The 19,182-nt window shown below is 41.9% G+C and overlaps 1 protein-coding gene and 1 long non-coding RNA gene across 2 annotated transcripts; both read left to right on the top strand.

Annotated features, from left to right (window-relative positions):
• The first annotated feature begins 3,857 nt into the window (after positions 1-3,857).
• On the top strand, positions 3,858-13,472 carry PRXL2A (peroxiredoxin like 2A). The gene is made up of 6 exons (XM_052800229.1): positions 3,858-4,021; positions 6,813-6,992; positions 7,361-7,452; positions 11,524-11,664; positions 12,700-12,864; positions 13,002-13,472. Exons 1-6 carry the CDS (start codon positions 4,012-4,014, stop codon positions 13,098-13,100), a joined length of 687 nt encoding a protein of 228 aa, XP_052656189.1. The 5' UTR covers positions 3,858-4,011; the 3' UTR covers positions 13,101-13,472.
• Positions 13,473-13,965: 493 nt separating this feature from the next.
• LOC128147561 (uncharacterized) lies at positions 13,966-18,259 on the top strand. The gene is made up of 2 exons (XR_008237044.1): positions 13,966-14,794; positions 16,119-18,259. It is a non-coding gene; the product is annotated as an uncharacterized LOC128147561 (long non-coding RNA).
• The last annotated feature ends 923 nt before the right edge of the window (positions 18,260-19,182 follow it).

The following is a 19,182-nucleotide window of genomic DNA, read 5'->3' as shown; positions in this document are numbered from 1 at the left end:
AAAGAGGTTATGTTCATTCTCCCCAGCTGCTGTTGTGTAACTGACCAGACAGCGCTGTCACTGCTACTACCTTTTTTTGTTTCGTTTTTGGTATTTTAAGTGCCATCTTAACAGGAGACCCCAGGGAATAGTCCCAAGGTGGTGAAGATGAGTCCTCTCTGAGTTTCTGGCTGGAGCGGTGCCTCATGACCACAAGGAGCTGAAGAGCGCGTTCCTTCAATGGTGTTGTGACATGTTATTGGCTGGCTTATCTGAGCAAGTATATTCTTGAATGTAATATATATGTAAAGTATTTTAAGTGCCCCATTAATCAGATTACGTGAGCGATAAGCTCACTACGTTCTCGGACTTCAGTCCTTACGGGGTTTTTTTTTGCCTTAAATATCTTTCAGCACCGTATCTTACAAAACAGTTCGTTTCTTTCCTGGCTTAGCCAGAAGCTAAAGAAGGTCCTGGTGAGGGGAGCACGGGCCCCGGCAGGGAACAGAAGGGTTTTATTCATTCCAGTCCCTAAGGGCGGGCTAAACCGCCTCAGCGCCGCAGCTCAGCTGCCCCCCGCGCGGCGCGGAGCCCCGCCGACGCCGCTGCGAAGGGCACCCGCGGCGGGCGGCCTCGGCACGGCGCCGCCGGTCTCCGCGGCGCGGCGCGGTGCCTGCGCCCCGCCCTTGCCGCCCGCGCGTGGCCTGCGGCGGCCGCGGGGCCGGGAGCGGCGGGGCGCCGCGGCAGCGTGAGTGCGGGGTCGCGGGGCGGCGGGGGTGGGCGCCCGGCGGGGAGGGCCGCGGGAACCGCCGCTGCACCGGCCGCGGAGGGCGGGCTGCCCCCGCAGCGCCGCCGGGCCCGCGCCGCCTCCCCGCCGGCCTGCTGCCCCGGCCCCGCTAGCGCGGCGGGGAAGAGGCGCGCAGCCCTGAGACGAGACGAGACGAGACGTGAGGGGTGGGGGGGGGGGGCGTGCGAGCAGCGGGGCGGCGGCGGGCTGCGCAGGGCCCGCCTGAGGGGCGCCGCGGGCGGAGCTCCCCGCCCGCCCCCCGCAGAAGCGCCGTGGGGGCCTTTTGGCCTGGTGCTCTCGCCGTCGGGGCTCTGCCGCTTCCCCCGACGTTTTGAGGTCCGGAATTCTGCTTACGCCTGTCCTTGTGATCGAATATTTCGATTGATACCTGCACTCTTACGTGACTTAGCCAGGGTGTAAGCAGGCGCAGCGAGACCAGCGAGAGGCAGAGACATGCTGCGCTTCGTTCCTCGTGTCATTCCTAACGCGTTGGTTTGGTCTTGGGTGCGATCGCGGTGCTGAAGAAATCCACTGACTGAGTGCTCCTTCAGGCTGCTTGAAGTTCCAGTTTGGAGCCCTCCCAGCCTTCCCTTCTGGAAGCACAGGGACAATTTCCACGTCAGACCTGGTTCATAGCAGACAACAGAAAGGGTAAACCAGGTTGTGGGGAAATTGTTCTCAGCTGGGTGTATCTACTGAGACTAATGCCTTAGTCTCATTTATGCACAGAGCCACCCCTGCCCTATGGGTCGGAGTTGAAACCTATATTGATTATTTTGTGGTTTTGCTTTTTGTAACAAATAATTTTGCTGTTAGGAGTTCTGTGACGTGAGGAACGTGAAAGTTAAAATACAAGCAAGGCCTAAGAATCCAAAAAGGTGGAAAAATAATTTAAGCTTGAATCTGCAGGAGTTATGGCTGCGTTGGAACAGGAGGGACCACTTGTTGCCTAGCAGGTCGCTGTGTTTTTGGTGAACACTGATTTGCATCATTGTATTATCTGTTGGTATTCCCCTTCTTCCCCCACCTCTGCAGACTGCCACAGCGTGTGGCTTTCCTGCTCTGGATCCCCAGCAGACCCAGCAGTGAGTTTAGCCTGTATTATCTTCACATAAGTCCTTTTGGCAGTTCTGTGCTCCAGGTACTTGCTCCCATCTCCATGGTATCTCCATTTTGCAGATTGAGCAGAGATTTGAATTTAGGCATACACGGTATCTAGCTGCCTCTTCCCTCTGAATACACCTAGAGAGCTGGAAGATTTCCAAAGTGGTGTACCAGAGCTCTTTGCTCTCCCTTGCTCAAAAGGAAAGGGTTGCTGAGATGTTTGTTGGGTTTCTTTAAAACAGTCTCAGAATGGGGGAGATTATTTGGTCTAACAACTAACTTCCTTTCACAGGAAGGAGTATGGTTTGCTTGTTTGACACAGCAACTTTCTCTTTAGCTAGGGCCAAGCGCAGTGTTGTACTGAATTCAGTAATGAAATATGCACAGACTGGGAAGAAATCTGAAAAGATGGCGGTTATTCTTGACACAAGGAATGGTTTGTTACCGGATCTTTACAATAGCGAAAAGAAAAGAAAAAATCCCTCGTGTTGTGAAAATTACCTACATTCATGCCATCAGAAATGTTAGGAGGCTTCTTTTTGCGTTGATTTTGGCATTTAAAGGACAATTTAGGTTGGAAGGGACCTCTCAAGTTTCTCCAGTCAAATCCACACTTAAAGCAGGGCTAATTTTGAAGATCAGTCAGGGTGCTGTATTTTATAATACTTAATGGTATTTAAAAGCTCATGAAATCTTGATGAGCATGTTACCAGGCTATTGTGAATTGTAAATTTTCTTTATAGGAGTTAGATTACAAAGATATTTGTAATCATATGACTCATTTTTGGGGGGAATGTCTCATAAAAAAATAATCAGCTCAACTTGTTTGGGATATGCAAGTTGTGACAAAGCTCTGAAATATTTTTAGGCTCAATATGGAATCTCTTGGGGTAGTTGGGAGGGAAGGAAAGAATAAGCAATGGTCAAAGCCATTTTAGACTAGGGTATATGTGCTAGTGCAGTCCAGCTTGTGAGAGTGCCCACTGAGTGTTTCCACTTTTGCTCAGCTGTCTTCTTAGGAAAATTATGTAAGTAAATCTGTGTGGTACCCTGAGTTTTACTGACAACTTGAAAACACAGACTTTCCAGGTTTTTTTGACACAGCTGCAATGGTCTTGTTTACACTGCTAAAATAAATGTTTAAGGATAGCTATCCTCCTGATGACAATTTTCTCTGATTGTGGGCGGGAGGGAAATGAGACATCTAGAAAACCACGTTTTAGCTGGTCTTGACACAAAGTGAAGACCATCAGCTGGCGCTTAAAACAGGATTAAGACTAAGCTTGTTTAAATTCTGGTTAGCTGAGTACTGACAGACCACAAAATAACTCACTGTTATCTTGGAGATCTCTTGTGGTCACCACAAAAAACACACAAAAAGATGTTTTTTTTCCTTTTTTCTTTGGCCTCTGCTCTCTGTAAAGAGAAGTGCTCATTCTTTTCTGGAGGTTTTAGCAGAGTTGAGAGCTTGCAGATCTGATAGTTCCAGACAAAATGATGCTCTTTAGCGAAGGGATGTTGCCACTAAAGCAGGTAACTGAACATAGAAATGTTGGGTTAATTCACCAGTGCAGCGTCTATATTGAAACTTTTTTCTAACACTATGCATTGTGATGGCTTTTTAATTGTTTCCAGGGTTGTTTGTATTGTTTTGCCATGCAGTGTGCCTGGGGGGGGCGGTGTTTAGAAGTAGAATAGGCTGAAACAGAGAGAAAATATTGTAAAAATGCTCAGTTCTACAGAAGAGCACAGTTTAGCATGCAGATCTTAAAGTTTAGTGCTGTGATCCCAGCTTCAGAAAAAGCTTTCTCTTAATTCCTGTTCCGTGTACCCACCCACCCCATAAAGAGGGTAACGATGTGTTCAGTTTAAAAAAAAAAAAGTTGAATGATTAAGATACCTTTAAAACAATCTTGCCGTGGATTGGACAGCTGTTCTTTCGTAACTGCCGCAGGGTGGCTGTGGCAACGTATTTCTCAAAGACTCTGAGAGCCAGGTCCTGGCATCAAGGCAAAGGCTCCAGCGCTGAACTCCTGCCTAGTCCTGCCCACTTGCCACCCGTGGCAGCACAGTTTGTCTCTTCTCCTGCCCACGCTCGCATTCAGGGGGAGCTGGTGGTGGCTGATGCTTGTGCAGGCTGCATGGGTTCTGGTGAGTGTGTGCACCTAAATTTAAAGGCTTACGGGATGCTCTGTTTTGTCTTCTCCTCTTGGATTATGGCTTACGGGATTCATTTGTTGTATCTTCTTACTGTGGATTGTCTTTGATGTTTAAAAACTCACAGAGTTTGATCACAAGGCAGTAGCGTTTGTATTTTAAGGTGGGGTGGAGGGTTATGAAGTTATTTTGAGCTTCAGATCTCCTTAATAAACAGCAGCTAAATAGAACTGAAGCTGCTAGTTGCAAATGGTCAGCTGTTTTCTGTTTAGTCTCTTCACTTGGGGTTCAATGACATAGATGTGTCAGGGCTCAGCCTGTCTCGTTAGCAAATGTTTTAATAATCCTGGCTGCTGTTTCCTATACATATTTTTCAGAGTGGCTCACTGGTGTTTGCTCAGCAAGGGAGGAATTTTGGTAGCACCATGTAGAGCTGCTTCTTCCATTCCCCTGTTTTTTTAAATAGCAAAAGATTCGCATATTTGAATAGGGTTTTTTTGTCACTGATGGGAAACCAAAGAGTCCCAGCTAAACTAAAGAGATGTGTTGACTAAGCTTAATGATATCCTCTCTATCAACTACCACTGGCTGGAAGCTGGCTTTTTGTTGTGCTAATGATGCTAACAATAATAATAATGCTAATAAAAATAAAAAGCTATGTGAGAACTACTCATTAAGCAGTTAGTTACCACAAATTTGGCAACATTTTTGTACACAACTGACGTGCATAAGGGATAAATACTTGGATTTTACCCCCCCTCTCTTCTTGTAACTAAGAATTAAGAGAAAAACAGTTCTTGACCAGACAGGATTAAAGTCTAAAGAATAGTTGGATAATCAAATTCTGGGAAGGGAGCAGCGCCTTTTGGGTATGCCACAGAGATTTTAAGTCTTAACACAAGGATATTGCTGCATTACAGCAATACATTTTAAGTTACATTTTGGTCATTCCAAAGGCTGGGGTCAGGATGGTCTCTGATATGAGTCAGAGGCAGATATCAAAAAATTGTCATTACGGTATGACTTTATGTTTGAAAAAAAGTATCTAGAGAAAGCAGATATGGTCAAGGAAGGTTTCCCTTGGTTAGAAATAAGTGGTGAAATGGGGGAGAATCTGTTCTCTTATCTGTCTTATGTTTGTGTAAACTAGCCTTGTTTCCTGCTTGGGATCATGGATTACTCATGTTTCTAGATACTGTGATACTGTCTTCCTTGGAACCAAGCATGCCGTTAGAAGAACAAAGCGATCTTTTTCTCAAAATGTTTGCTAGCTATTTCTGCAGGTAGGCAGTTGGTTGTATTTGTGTGTCAGTAGTATTCTGGAGCTAGTTTTAAGGATGGAAAGGGATTTTTTTCCCAGAAAATTCTGGGCACAAAAACAAGGAGCTGCTTCTGGTTCTTACTTTCTGAATTCTGGCAACAGCTAGCTGTGGGGTTAAAGATAATGTGTGTCTCTGGTTTATTGCCAGTCACAGTTCAAAACAGTAATATTTTCCTATATTTATGAGGGGAAAAAAACCCTCTCCCATACAAAAGTATATACAGAGGGCAATATTTACCAAAACAGTCTATCAGGGAATAGGGTTTTGCAGATGGCTCTGGAAAAAATTCAGTTCTTCGTATTGTATAATACTAAAGTTGGGTGAATGCAAACCTACACCCCTTTGTAACACATAACTGTTGTGATGTAAGTGTACACTGACTTCTTATACTGCCAAAACTCCAGTGACTCTTGTACCAGTTATTGCTCAGAGCTGGATCTTGAATTTTGTCCATGAGGCAGGGCTAAGTGTGCTTTCCTGCATCCTCGTAACTGATAGTGCCTCACTGGAAGGTCGCTGTCAGCCCTTCCCACGCTTGTGAAACATGTGCAAGCGTCAGGATTGGGCTGTGGGGGATATGTGGATGGATGGTGGTTAAATAAAATTGCCACCGAACTAGAGTCACTGGTAACAACAAGCAGTGTTTGTACTTTAAGACTTGAGCATGCATATGTAATGGCTTCCATTGCAATGTTATCTATCAGTTCTGACTGACGGGCGTGAGTTTAAGTTGTTTGTTCCTGACCTCATTTCTGCTTTAACCAGAGTGGAAATTGGTTAGCATATAGAAGGTCCTGTCCAGGGCATGTTTGTAATGTTGGATCACTGTGTCTAATAAAATGGTTGCAAATCTATATATTTCTCCCTGCAGGCATGACTGATGAGCTCTAATTTCGGCTTGGTGCCTGCTTTGGTTCTAGTGTGGAACTGTAAGGAACAGGAAAGGTTACCAGTTATGGTTAACCAGATATAGATTTTTTTTTTTTAAAGTCTTCTGTGGTATATTTGTGAAGTTCACTGTTTAATATAGATTAGTGGGGGGAAAAAACGTTTAATCTACAAACGCTTCTTTTTTTGAAAGAAACCACTGTCTTACTGTAATAATTTAAGTTACTGGCTAACACAGAGATCATCTTGTTACAGGCTTTTTATTACACACATACACTTCAATCATCTTTCTCCCCATTCCATCTGAGCACTTTAATCATGAATGTTTTTGTCAGTCTGGTAGCAGGAAAAGGTAAGAATATCTTGTTAAAAGTTTTGATGTGGGTCAGGCACAGAACTGGAATGTAATCTAGATCTTCTAAAACCCAGTTCAGTACATTAATAAATATACAGATCATCTCCAGTTAAACCAAAAATGTCTGTGTGAGCTTTTAGTTGTTGTTTTAATCCAGTTCCTCCTTGTCTGGCATCATTGTTGTCCAGTGTTAGATCTGCTTGCTTCTTTCTCTTTCCAGAAATGTCCTTCTTGCCTGACTTTGGGATCTTCACCATGGGCATGTGGTCTGTTGGTCTTGGAGCCATTGGTGCAGCTGTGACAGGGATCGTCCTTGCTAACACTGACTTATTTTTGTCCAAGCCAGAAAAGGCTACGTTGGAGTTTTTAGAGGAGATAGAGCTAAAAACTTTGGGATCAGGTAAGATTCTGGGTGTTTCAGCCCACATTCTTCAATAATTGGGCTTTTATAAGAACCTTGGTAAAGCCAGGGTTGGAAGAGTTTTTCTAAGTCTTTCCTAGTTATAACTCATAGTTCGGTGCCATCGATAGCCGATAATTCTGGTGAAGGAAAAGCAACCAAAACTGGTATTTCTGGATGAAACATGACACGCTTCTAAAAATCAATAAAGCAATAATAACCTGTTAGGCATATAGATTTTTTTTCTGATAAAACTGTATTTGAATGTGGAATTCTCTGCAGTGCTTTATTTTGGTCCTTAAAGCATTAATCGATATAAACAAGAATGGCTGATATTATTGTTGATGCTGTTTCTCCTGTATAAACAGAACAAAGAACATTCAAAGCAAGTGAACTATGGAAGAAGAATGGTGCAGTGATCATGGCTGTGCGAAGACCTGGATGATTTTTGTGCAGAGAGGTACTTACTGGGCTTGGGGATTAATAAGGAAGAGTTGGGCTCTACTTGCATAGATTCCCTTTAAATGAATTATTTTTTACATCTACCAGGGACCTAGCCCATGGCAATTAGAAAAGGAGATTACACAAAATCCAGTTGGTGATGAGTCTTATGAGCTAGTCGTATTCCATATGTCCAAAATAAATCTCTGTGATCAGGTAGTCTCTGGTCAAAAGCAGCCTAAGACTGGACTTCCAGAAAGCCATCAGGTAAAGCTCATCAGCAAAAAAGAGGTGTGCATAAACGGGAGTCCCTTGCTGTTCTAGATGCTGAACGTGAGTCAGGAAGGTAAGGAGTCTGAAGACAAGGAGTTACTGTTCCATAACAAGGCGGGTGGGGAAGCAAAATTTGATCCTTAAGTTGGCATTAGGCTCCTTGGATGGAGGTGGGAGTAGATACTTAAAATAAGATTTGAATGTACTGTGTGTCTGGGAATGGCCATAACTTACACCTTGGCCATTATTTTTCTCATAGCTATGGGGAAAAATAGCTATTATGTTGTTACTGACTACTTTATAACATAGAGTAATTAATTGCAACCACTTCATTAAGGGTTCTGTTCCCATCAGTAGTAACTGCTTAAGTATGTGTAGAATTCATGGAAGGTTAAAGATTAAAGTACTTTGCTCTCTGAACAGGTGTAGCATAGGCAGGAGGAGATAGCGCTGCATGCCTGACTCTGTGCCTTTCCAATACAGTCAGACAGGAATTCATTAATGATTTTTTTTTTTTAATGCTAACTTCCTAAGTAGGAATAAAGAACCCAATTCAAAGAATTGTGGTTTTGAGGAGAGAGAAATTTAATTTTCTAATTCTTATTTTTGGTTCAAAACTTCAGATTTTTAACAGAGGCAGTCACACTACTGATCAGCTAATTAGGGCAAAGAATTGTTTTGTATTTTAATTGTGAAAGTGTTTGAAAAAGCTTTTAAATTGTCTGAACTGAAGTTATTTTTGATTGTTGTACACTCAAAGCATTTTTGTGAGTTCTCCTAAGAACCGTTCAGTTGCCCCCTTTTTTTTTTTTGCCCATTAATGTTTCTCTGTAGTATGAAAGCTGCTTCTTTCCCCAGTGTCACTGACTCTGAGCTGGTGGAATGGTTCAATACAGGTGACTTGCCATATCTGTTAACTTGCAGGCAGTAGTTTTTTGGTTTGTTTTTTTTTTTTGCAAGAGACAAAATACACTTGGTTCCCACTATCTTACACCTTGGAAAGGATGTTGAATTTTGTCCTCGTTGACAGCATCAAGAAGGAATATATACTTCCAGGAATATACACTTCCCTGGACACAGTGGTGGTGTTGAAAAGTGGCCGTTCTGCCTCATAGATCACTGGCCTGATATCGGTGGTGAGGACACACTTCCATTATCCACTGCAGAGGATGTCACAAATCCTACTGGAATGATGCCTTTGGATCCTTGAGAATTGAGGCCTGTAGACTTAAGAAATATGGACTTTTTTATCTTTATCATCTGCATCCTAAATCCTCAGTTTCCCTTTTTGTTATTTAAGATAGACTATCTTTAACAGGACTGCACTTCTACATCTCATAGTCTGGATCTGGCCAGGTAGTGATCCAGTGCTCCAGTCATTGTGAAAGTGCCATGGGCTTGCTAAATGTTGTAGGTATCAACTCAAGCAGTCTGAAATAGCGGAAGAGCCATAGTATCAGAGGGACAAACTGAAATGGGAATTGTTCTTTTGGGTTGTCCCTGCCTTGGTGGAGAGAGGAAGTATTCTGCTAGGGTGTGCTTGTCTGCTTTTTACAAAAACAAGAAAACAGTTTCACAGACTAGATGAAATGGTCACAGCCCCATGGTAAAGCTGTACAGCTGTTGTGTGATATGATTTGCCCACAAAAATAGACTTTTTTGTTTTCTCTTGTATAATTTTTAACTAGCAGTAAAGCAAAGCAAATCAGGTCTAGTGCCAAGATGCTGCTTGAAGTCTAATCTCTTGAGAATTTTAAAACTTAACTATGCTCTTACATCATTCCTGCTCTCTCCCCTCCCAAAAGCCGAGCAAGGAGACACGAAATAAACCCCACCAAACTGCTGAAGTGCCTTTCTCCAAAAGGCTAATCAAGGTTTGATGGTATTGCTGTCTCTCCAGAGACAGTGATTTCTGGCTTTACAGGGGACCCCACTGCACTAGCATCAGTTCTCAGACATGTTAGGTCACAATACAGATCTTTTTTGTTTTGTTTTTGTTGGTTATGAGAGTTTTGAACTGTATAGAAAATCCCAGATAAAATTGTTATTAACCCCCCTTTTAGGAAGATCATAAGGCATTTTGTTGAGGGAAAACAGAAAATAATTACCAGATCTTTAAGAACAGAAAAGAGGGGAAAAATCTAACAAGTGTAAGCTATGATCCTTTAACTCTCTGTCATGGTTTAACCCCAGCCAGCAACTAAGCACCACGCAGCTGCTCGTTCACTTCCCCCTACCCAGTGGGATGGGGGAGAGAATCAGAAGGAAAAAGGTAAAACTGGATTGAGATAAGAACAGTTTAATAGAACAGAAAGGAAGAAAATAATAATGATAATAATAACAATAATAAGATTACAATAGTAATAAAAGGATTGGAATATACAAAACAAGTGATGCACAGTGCAATTGCTCACCACTCGCTGACTGATGCCCAGTTAGTTCCTGAGCAGCGATCTGCACCCCCAGGCCAACTCCCCCCAGTTTATATACTGGGTATGACGTCATATGGTATGGAATATCCCTTTGGCCAGTTTGGGTCAGCTGTCCTGGCTGTGTCCCCTCCCAACTTCTTGTGCCCCTCCAGCCTTCTTGCTGGCTGGGCATGAGAAGCTGAAAAAAAATCCTTGACTTAGTATAAACACTGCTTAGCAACAACTGAAAACATCAGTGTTATCAACATTCTTCTCATACTGAATCCAAGACATAACACTATACCAGCTACTGGAAAGAAAATTAACTCTATCCCAGCCAAAACCAGGACACTCTCACTGCTCACTACTCTGTGTTTGCTTGTGATGCTGATTCATCCTTTTTCGTTTCCTCTGAAAAAGATGGACTAGTGAACTGGAAAGCTGCCCTTACCCTTTCACCTACTGATGTCTTTCTCTAATGTCTTTTCTCCTGTCTGTTCACCCTTATCTGTCTGCTACTTGATACTTGGTAAATTCTAGATGTCCTGCAAGCCTTTGAGTTAAGGCATTTTGGTTAGGTGGCTGAGGGTGTTCATGTAGACCGTGTCCATTTTTTAAAGCATGGAGTTCTTTGTAGGAGTTTTGTCCAGTAAAAATGACCTTTCTCCATTGGAGATGAGAAGAAACATATTTCAGTGTGCATTCTGATCTGTTGGAAGCCTCAGAGGTCTTTGCACAAACTGTGGGAGCTGGGGTTCCTTCAGCAGAACAAAAAACCCAGCTGATGAGTGGTGACACCTTACACTCTTACACACCAGAAAAAGCAGTATTGCTTCTGGGATACTGGAGGTGTATGAAGAAATTCCATGATTATTTTCACTGGGGGATCTAGGAAGGAGAATGCATCTTCACTCCATTACTTGTTCTGCACTTGTATAGCCTGCTGCTGCACAGAGCCCTCAAAATACTTTGCAAAAGGGCTGATAATGATGTATTTCTACTTGGAAAAAAGGATTAGAAATTCTGGCCTGGGAAAGTTAAGTGATGTGCAGGCAGTATCTTTGTACTGTTCTGTAAACACTTTAAAAGATAGTTGAAGCCCTAGCACAGACAAGGTATATCTACAGCTCTGACTTAAGAATATGTTTTCTCCAGGATTGTAATATTTTATCCAGTAAATGCTCAAAAAAATCTCCTTCCTCTGTGCTTAATGAAGAAAATTCTAGTAAATCCAGTGAAGACCTGTCTAGGAGTAGAGCTAGCTTAAATGTCTGATTTACAGGTCTGTTTCTGTTTTGCGGCTCAAGCTAGAATTTATGTATGTTTCTGATGCTCTTGAAATTCAAGGTGAAGCTTTCCAACCTCCATTTACTGCGTGAAATGTTTGGGTTTTTTTCCTTCCTTAGGAGGCTTCTGAGCTCTCCTCTCTGAAACCTCAGCTGTCCAAGCTGGGTGTCCCTCTCTATGCTGTTGTGAAAGAGAAGATAGGGACTGAAGTGGAGGATTTTCAGCATTATTTCAAAGGAGAAATCTTTCTGGATGAAAAGGTATAGTGAAGTCGGTGTTCTTTTGTTTAAAAACAAGCTTATGAATGTCCTCTTTGAAGAGCTTGTATAAATAATACAGATAGAACGTGGTCTGAATGAAAAAGGTTTTAGTAGCATTGTAGTTTAAGAAGTTAATTAGCTTTGCGTTTCTATATATATCTATCTCTCCTGCTCAGCTTACAAACTGCTCTGTAGCTATGCACCGATAACATGCTGTTGCAGGATTATTCCTCCCCTCCCCTTTAACAGGTAAACAATATGGCCTATTAATTTTTATTCCTTTCTTCCACTGGCTGTATGACTTGCTGATGTTTATGATGTATGAATCAAGGTCTGAAGGTGACAGACATAATTAATTCATGATGTACAGGCCAAATTGCAGTAATGTGGCTTGTCCCAGTACGCTGTCACATGCTGTATTGCCAGTCTCATGTCTTACAAAACCACGGCCCTGGCTTACTTCTTAACCCAGAAGATGCCTTTAGAAATCGTTTGGCTTCTGAAGGAAAAAGAATACGTAATACTCAAAATCAACTAGAAGATACCTTTATTTTCCTTCCTCACTCTGCCTGTGTGAAAGAATCGGGCTGATTTAAAAAAAAACCACAAACCAACCCTCCCCCCCAAAAAAACCCAAAACAGATTGCTGATAAAGTTTCAGGACTTGGCACCACTGTTTCCTCTTTACCAGCATTTTTATTGCCATACTTCAAAAATAAGAAAAAAGATCTTTATCACAAAAGACCCTTGTTGTCAGCAGTAGGGATGTAGATGTATATGGGGCTTAAATACCTGTGGATCAGCTTAAAATCCACGTGAATGGTGGCAGTACCACTAGTTGGCCGTGTGGATGTAAGTGGTTAGGTAATGCCTTAAAGAAGTTATTTCAGGTGCAATTTCTTTTTAGTTCTGCCTGGTTAGCTTTTGTGTGTTGTGACCTTTCTTGGATACAGGGTTGGCTGGTTTCCTAAATTTCATTTGGGAGGAAAAGTCCTTTTCACTTTGTTTGCTGAGGTATTTTCTGTTTCCCTGCAGAAGGGCTTCTATGGACCACGTAGACGAAAAATGATGATGTCAGGCTTCTTCCGCTTTGGAGTCTGGCAAAATTTCTTCCGTGCCTGGAAAAGTGGATATAGTGGTAACCTGGAAGGAGAAGGATTCACCCTGGGAGGAGTCTATGTGATTGGGGCAGGAACACAGGTACTGCAGGCCATCTAGGAGGCTTTTATGTCTCCTGTGAGACCAAAAGTTTCTTTTCTGGAATTGTTCAGTTGCTGGTCAGTTGATCGCCTGTGGGGAGACTAGTGTATGAATTTCTCTCTTGTGTCTTTGACTAGGGTGTTTTGCTGGAGCATCGTGAGAAAGAATTTGGAGACAAAGTCAGCCTTCCATCTGTCCTTGAAGCTGCTGAGAAGATAAAACCACAAGCTTCATAAGCGGAAAAATAGTTGCGCATATTTCTGATCACAGCTTGAAATGTAGAATGCATCTGTTTCTTGAACATGCATTTTAATTGCTTCTTAACTATTTAGTGATCAACACAGAAGAAAGATTCTCTATTCAAACATAGAAAATGATGAAAATCCTCCTGCAGGCTTTGCAGCCTTTCAGGTGGTCAGGATTTCAACTGCTCTTTTGTGTCTGACTGTATTAATGAAAGGCTGGGTCTAAAATCTGACCTAGCCTAGATGTTTCCAGTCAGAGACAGTCAGCTGAAAACCTGTCTACTTAGGGGAGCAAAACTCTAAGGCTGGAGTAATGGAGTACCAGCTGAGGTTGAAGGTTAATAAAACTTTATGTAAATGAAATGCCTTCGCTTTTTGCTTTTTCATTAACATGTAAACACATCTGTGTTTCTAGAAGACTAAATCCTGTCTGTCTAGATTATTCTGAGATTCTGCATTCAAGATGTGCCACTATGTCTACCTAGTAAGTTTCTTGTTAGTTAACTACTTGCTCTTGATATTCCAGCTCTTTGTGTGATTCCCTGCAATGAAGATTGAAGGCATCTAATGTTCACTTCAGAAGATAATTGTGGCATGAGGGCAAGTTCCTTCTCGTGTTTAAGATTCTGAAAGAAAAGGGAACAATATCAGAGAGCAGATTAGGTAGAGTTTCCACCCTGGCTTGTGTTCTGCAGTAGAATGGCTGGGCTGTTACCCCTAAAAATAGATGTAGTGTTGCACAATATGATCCGTGAGACCCAGTACCATACATAGCCGAATATATGTGCCTAGACTGAAGTATGAGCAGGACAGGATGAATTTTCCAAATGTGCTGATGTTTCAAAGTCTAATTATATCTAGAGAGGATTATCAAGTGTTGCATATCCTTCGTTAGCTGGTGTATATAAAAGGTTAGGTGACTTCAGAAAAATGCACAGGCTAGAACGTAGTAAGCCAGCAGAAGAATTAAAGGGAAGGATTCTTTTGTCCTGGCAGCATGTCAGTCTGAACTGTCATTCTGCTTTCTTTTGACCTTAAAATTAATGAAACCTTCATGTATCGTTGCTACTGAGGGCAGGGATGCTTTGCACCTCTGAAACTTTGGTAATACGCCTGTTTTGGCTCTGTGTGCCAGTGCCTATCCGTCTGTATTGTTGAGCTGTGTGCAAAAAAATGGTCATACATGATGCTTACTGTATGAAACCTAAATGCCAAAAACTCTTAAAACTTCACAAACACTGAGGCCTGGCCTTGGTCTGTGTTAAATCAGTTATGCAGGCTTTAAAATCACATCATTATGGATGAAATTCTGACCTTTTTTTTTTTCTTTAAGAATTTATGTCCAGGCAGAACTAATTTTAACAAAAAGTATTTACGTGCTCTTCAGAGTCTGTTCTTCACAGTTCCCTGAAACAACACTAGCAGTGAGGAATTTGAGTGATTCATATGTTCACAGAGATGTTTCATTTGAAAACTAAATGGAAATTGGACTCATGTATGCTACTATTAGGTGAAATTTGTGTTTGACTGTTTTGGGGCATGGAGGAAGGAACAGGCGTTCGGAGAGCAGAGCAGCAAAGTCTACAGCAAATTGACTACATGATACAGACTTTATAAAGGCTCTCCAAGGAGTCATGGACAGGTGCAGAGAACCATGTATTGTCTCCATGTTCTGAGCTGCCTGGGTAAGTATGCCCATAAGATGGTGTCAAAAAGCTATTGGGTGCTCAAAGGCATAAAATGACTGGCGGGAGGTGGGCTCCTCTGAATGGCATCCAGAGCAGCCAGACAGCTGTCAAAAGTTTGCCCCGTGAAATGAAGAGTTGTGCTTGAGAGCTTTTAGTCCTGGGTTTTACCGCTGAAAGAAGTACCTGTATCATGAGTGCTTGCCTGACACAAGGCACCTAAAACTCTTCCTCTACAAATCTGCGAAGTTCAAAGCATTGTGTAAGTGGCCACTTGTCTGCAGTAGGCGTATTGTTACTTTGGAGTGCAAGTGGTAGGAAACACAAAAGATGCTAAAAGAAATGGGTGTGAGCTGCTCTTTCTTACAGTTGCAAGATGGTACTAACAAAAAAGATCTTTCTTAGAACAGGATGAGAATTCTGGAGCATGCCTCCTGTAGAGTTTTGAGTTTTCTTTCCAGTGGGAACTGGAAAGCTTTGCCATTTGCAGAGAACAGATCTTGCGCAGAGAAGCAAAGAAGGTGCTGATCTTAGACCTGGATTTCAGGCCTTGTTCCAAGGGCTGTTTGAGCATTTCATATAAACATGAAATGTGAAAGGCATAAACAGTCCTTGGAGAATGGGATGGAACCCAAATAAATTCCAAGATATTTAAGATAAAGTGAAGCACTATTAGAACCTGCTAAATCTGGAGAGCATCTACTTAACAATTTTGTGTATGTGCAGTTGAATTCCACCCACTCTGTCAGATCCGGCCGCTGGTTCTTTTGTCAGACTGCAGGAAGTCCTAGATGATGAGGAGGATGGCACAGCGTTGCAGCCCTGCTGTTAGCCCACCCAAAGGGACTGTTTTGTGATCTTGGAAACGGAAGCAGGAAGCCGTCATGTTCAGCATTTAGAATGTTTAGCTGAAGTACAAGGGCTGTTAAACATACAAATCACTAATGCTACAACATGATGAAATGGTCCTTTAGTGTAGAAACATTTTTAGAAAGACCCATGAAGTCCTTTTGAGGGTGTTTATTAAAATACTCGTGGAGACTGAAAGTTCTCTGCTCTTGTCAGCTTCAGCAAAGGCATATATACGCTAACTACATCAGACCTAGGTCTGGGAGAGTGTTTTCCTACTGTTAACAGTGATAGTTCCCGTAAACAGCGAGACAGTGTACTTTTTGAGTCAAAAGCTATGTAAGCTTACACACATTTCAAAGTTTTCTAACCCTGTCCTTCAGAGATCAAGTCAAAATTTGGAGCCATAAAGTGTCCAAATGGTATTTGAAAATGTTCTGAAGAATTATTATTGATAAATCTGATCTTTTTTTAGGCCAACCTTGGGATTATTTGGAGTTGACTCATCCATTCTGAACTCCATGTTGACAAAATACAAATGGAGAGGATAGAAAATACATGGTGCCTAGGAGCTAGGAACAGCTAATAGGAATTGGAAATGGGCAGTCTTAAAGAAATAAAAATGACAGCAAAATAGTAAAGGAGGAACAAATGAATTCGAAGTGAATTTCCAATGTTGGAGACTGCAAGGTCTGACTATTTTATAAAAAATGTTTTCTTCTTTGAATGTAGAATGTTCATTGAAAAAAAAATTTTCATAGTTGTTGATTTTGTTGTACCAACAGCTGCCTCTGCTGGCCCAGTTCCTTATATGCATTTAATGTTTTGGTTTTTTTTTTTTCTTTTAACACAACATGTACACAAAATCTGAATCGCTTCTCAGTGCATCGAATATCACATCATGGTTCAACACTCAGCTAGTTACTGGAGACTCTTAATAATTGAAAGTTTGTTTGTTCTGGGCTTGAAAAACAAAGCTCCCCTGTAGTAATTTCTCTTCAGTCAACTTTCCCTTGTTTGTAAGCCTGTTCATCTTTTTGAAAAAAAAAAGCACAAAAGCAGGGTTAATAAATTTTAAGAAGGAAGATGCTGTGAAGTCAATGGGGTAGGTGTAATATAGGAAGGTGCTTTTTACTCGAACTTTTAAAAATACCGATTACATTTCCTATCTGTGGTGTCCTTTTAAAACCATTAGAAAGATGGTCTGCCACAGAAGGTGTTTTCTGTTTGTTTCCTGTTCTGCATTTTTTTTCCCCGTGTGGGTTATCCATTCCCACTGCCTGCAGTTGGTGCTGTTTGCGAATATCCACGAAGAGAAGGTAATGCCAAGGGATCCCTGCCATTTTCTGATGCGTTTCCTGTGATGCACTGTGGTAGGAAGAAAAGAATGAGCAGATTTCTTTTTCTCTCTGAACCGCTGGATGTCACTGCTACCCCAGCCAAAATGAAGGTCAGCAGTAAACCAGAGTTTTTTTCTGCGGTAAAAGATTTGCGTAACAAAGATGCCAGGAACAGACTACTGTAGATTCCGATTAGGCTAGAAGAAAGCTGTTAGAAAAGTCTCCTGCCATCTTTTTACTTGTGTGGATGTTTTCCTTTTTAATGTAAGAAACATAAAGGAAGGGTATACCGTATTGAATGATACAGTCTATGGTATACAGATATTTCTAAATGAGTGTGGCAGGAATAAATTAGTAACAGGCTTACTGTAATCCTTACTAATGTCTTATGTTTTAGTAATATTAATTTTAGATACTGCCAGTGTGTGAGTGGCTCCCATTATCCCACAGACTTCTGTCAGAGGTTGATTTAGAGGAGCCGGAGTAGACAGGTGCGATAGCCACTTGGTAACAGCGGAGGGAGCTGGGGAGATGGAGAAAATACTGTGGAGACATGATGAGTAAAGTTAAATCGCTGATTCAGTCTAATCCACTCCAATTTTGATATCTGAATAGTTCCAGCCTAATTTATTCTTCTTCTAATTGATCTAGAAAATGTTATAAAGGTTTTCCTTAAAATATTTCTACTTTCTCTTTTAGGTCCAGCTACTGATTTATTTGAAGTTTAAATTCTCTCAGTAGCTTCTGTGGGCTTTTTTCCCCACACCCCCCTTTCTCTCTCAACCTCATAATTATCAAAACCACGTGATAATTCCAACTTTAACTAAGTGCTAGGGCAAATTAGAAGACTTTTAAAGGGCAGTAACTTCGGCAGTAAAAGGGTGTAATAATACTGCAGGAATGAAAATGGAAAATCTGATTTTTTAGTGAACTTGTGCAGGCCGATGTTCATGTATGGTTTGTCAAGGCTTTTTCCTCTGCCCACTACAAAACATTTCCTGAAATTAATGAATGATCCGTTATGAGGAGTAGTTGGTGGAAAATGGCATGACCAAGCTATTCACCAATTCCACTGTATCTGCTCAGTGTTATCATTATCATCAAATACAACTTTTCAGTGGAATAAATTTCTATTTATGCAGGGAGGTTTCTGGAAATCAGAGTTAATGTTTCTGTGATGGATGAGATTTTTACCCTAGTTTTCTTGGCAACACAGTGAAGCACACAGAACTGAGATAATGTCAAAGGCAAATAAATGGGACATAGCTTGTTTGAACTATCTCTATGCTAACAGTGAACGCAGTCAATTCAACTGCTCTGTGAACTGCTAACACTAACCATTTTACAAGACTATTTTAAATTGCAAGAGAACCTTATTTTACTGACGAATGCCCTTCCTAATTCCACAGTCCTTACATCCTAAAGCTGCTGAATTTCCCATTTCCCCTGCTGAATCTTAGCAGTTACTATTTTACCCTCTGTCTTCCCATCTCTTACAGAAGCAGCACACTGGAGCTTTCTGCCTTGGCTCTGGACTTTCTGGAGATGTGACTCGGTGCTCTGTAAGATAACTACTTCTGAGTTGCAGAAAGGATCTCTTCTAGTTCTTTCTACCACCTGATAATCCAATGACCTTTCCTAGCTCCCCTTCCTCACTTGGATCCTCCCTAAAATTTAGCTGATTCTTCTTCTAGCATCTTCTTTCAGCTTTACCAGTCAATTCAATTTTACTTCCATTTCTAAGAAGCCACGAGCAAGCTTGAGGGGGCCTGCAACACCCTCCCCCCCTCCTTTTTTTTTTTACATTTCTTTGAACAACTGCATGTAGGGGATGAGAAGAAGTCTTGATAACGCATCCAGCGGGTGGGTGACACGGTGGTGTCTATTAGCTTTCTCTTACTTCAGATGGGCATGGGTGAGGGGAACTGTGCATTTATGCCATATTGATTCTAGCATGGTTTTGGTTGTTGGCCTTGACCTAGTGGAGAATTACCACAAAAGAGAAGCACTAAGCTCACATCATTTAATTGCTCAACAGTTCCTTTCACCCTTTAGTGGAGCACTCGGTAGGTTTGCTGCTGTCTTTGTGAGCAGCACTTGTTCCTGATCCGGGGGGAATAAGGAAGTCCCCAAAGTCCAAGCCCTGGAGCGGGTGAAGGAATTGTAAAGAGTATGAGAAGGCCTGCAATAATGCCTCTG

The sequence above is a fragment of the Harpia harpyja genome, chromosome 10, assembly GCF_026419915.1.
Source record: "Harpia harpyja isolate bHarHar1 chromosome 10, bHarHar1 primary haplotype, whole genome shotgun sequence".
NCBI lineage: Eukaryota > Metazoa > Chordata > Aves > Accipitriformes > Accipitridae > Harpia > Harpia harpyja.
This window is presented reverse-complemented; position numbering and strand designations above follow the sequence as displayed.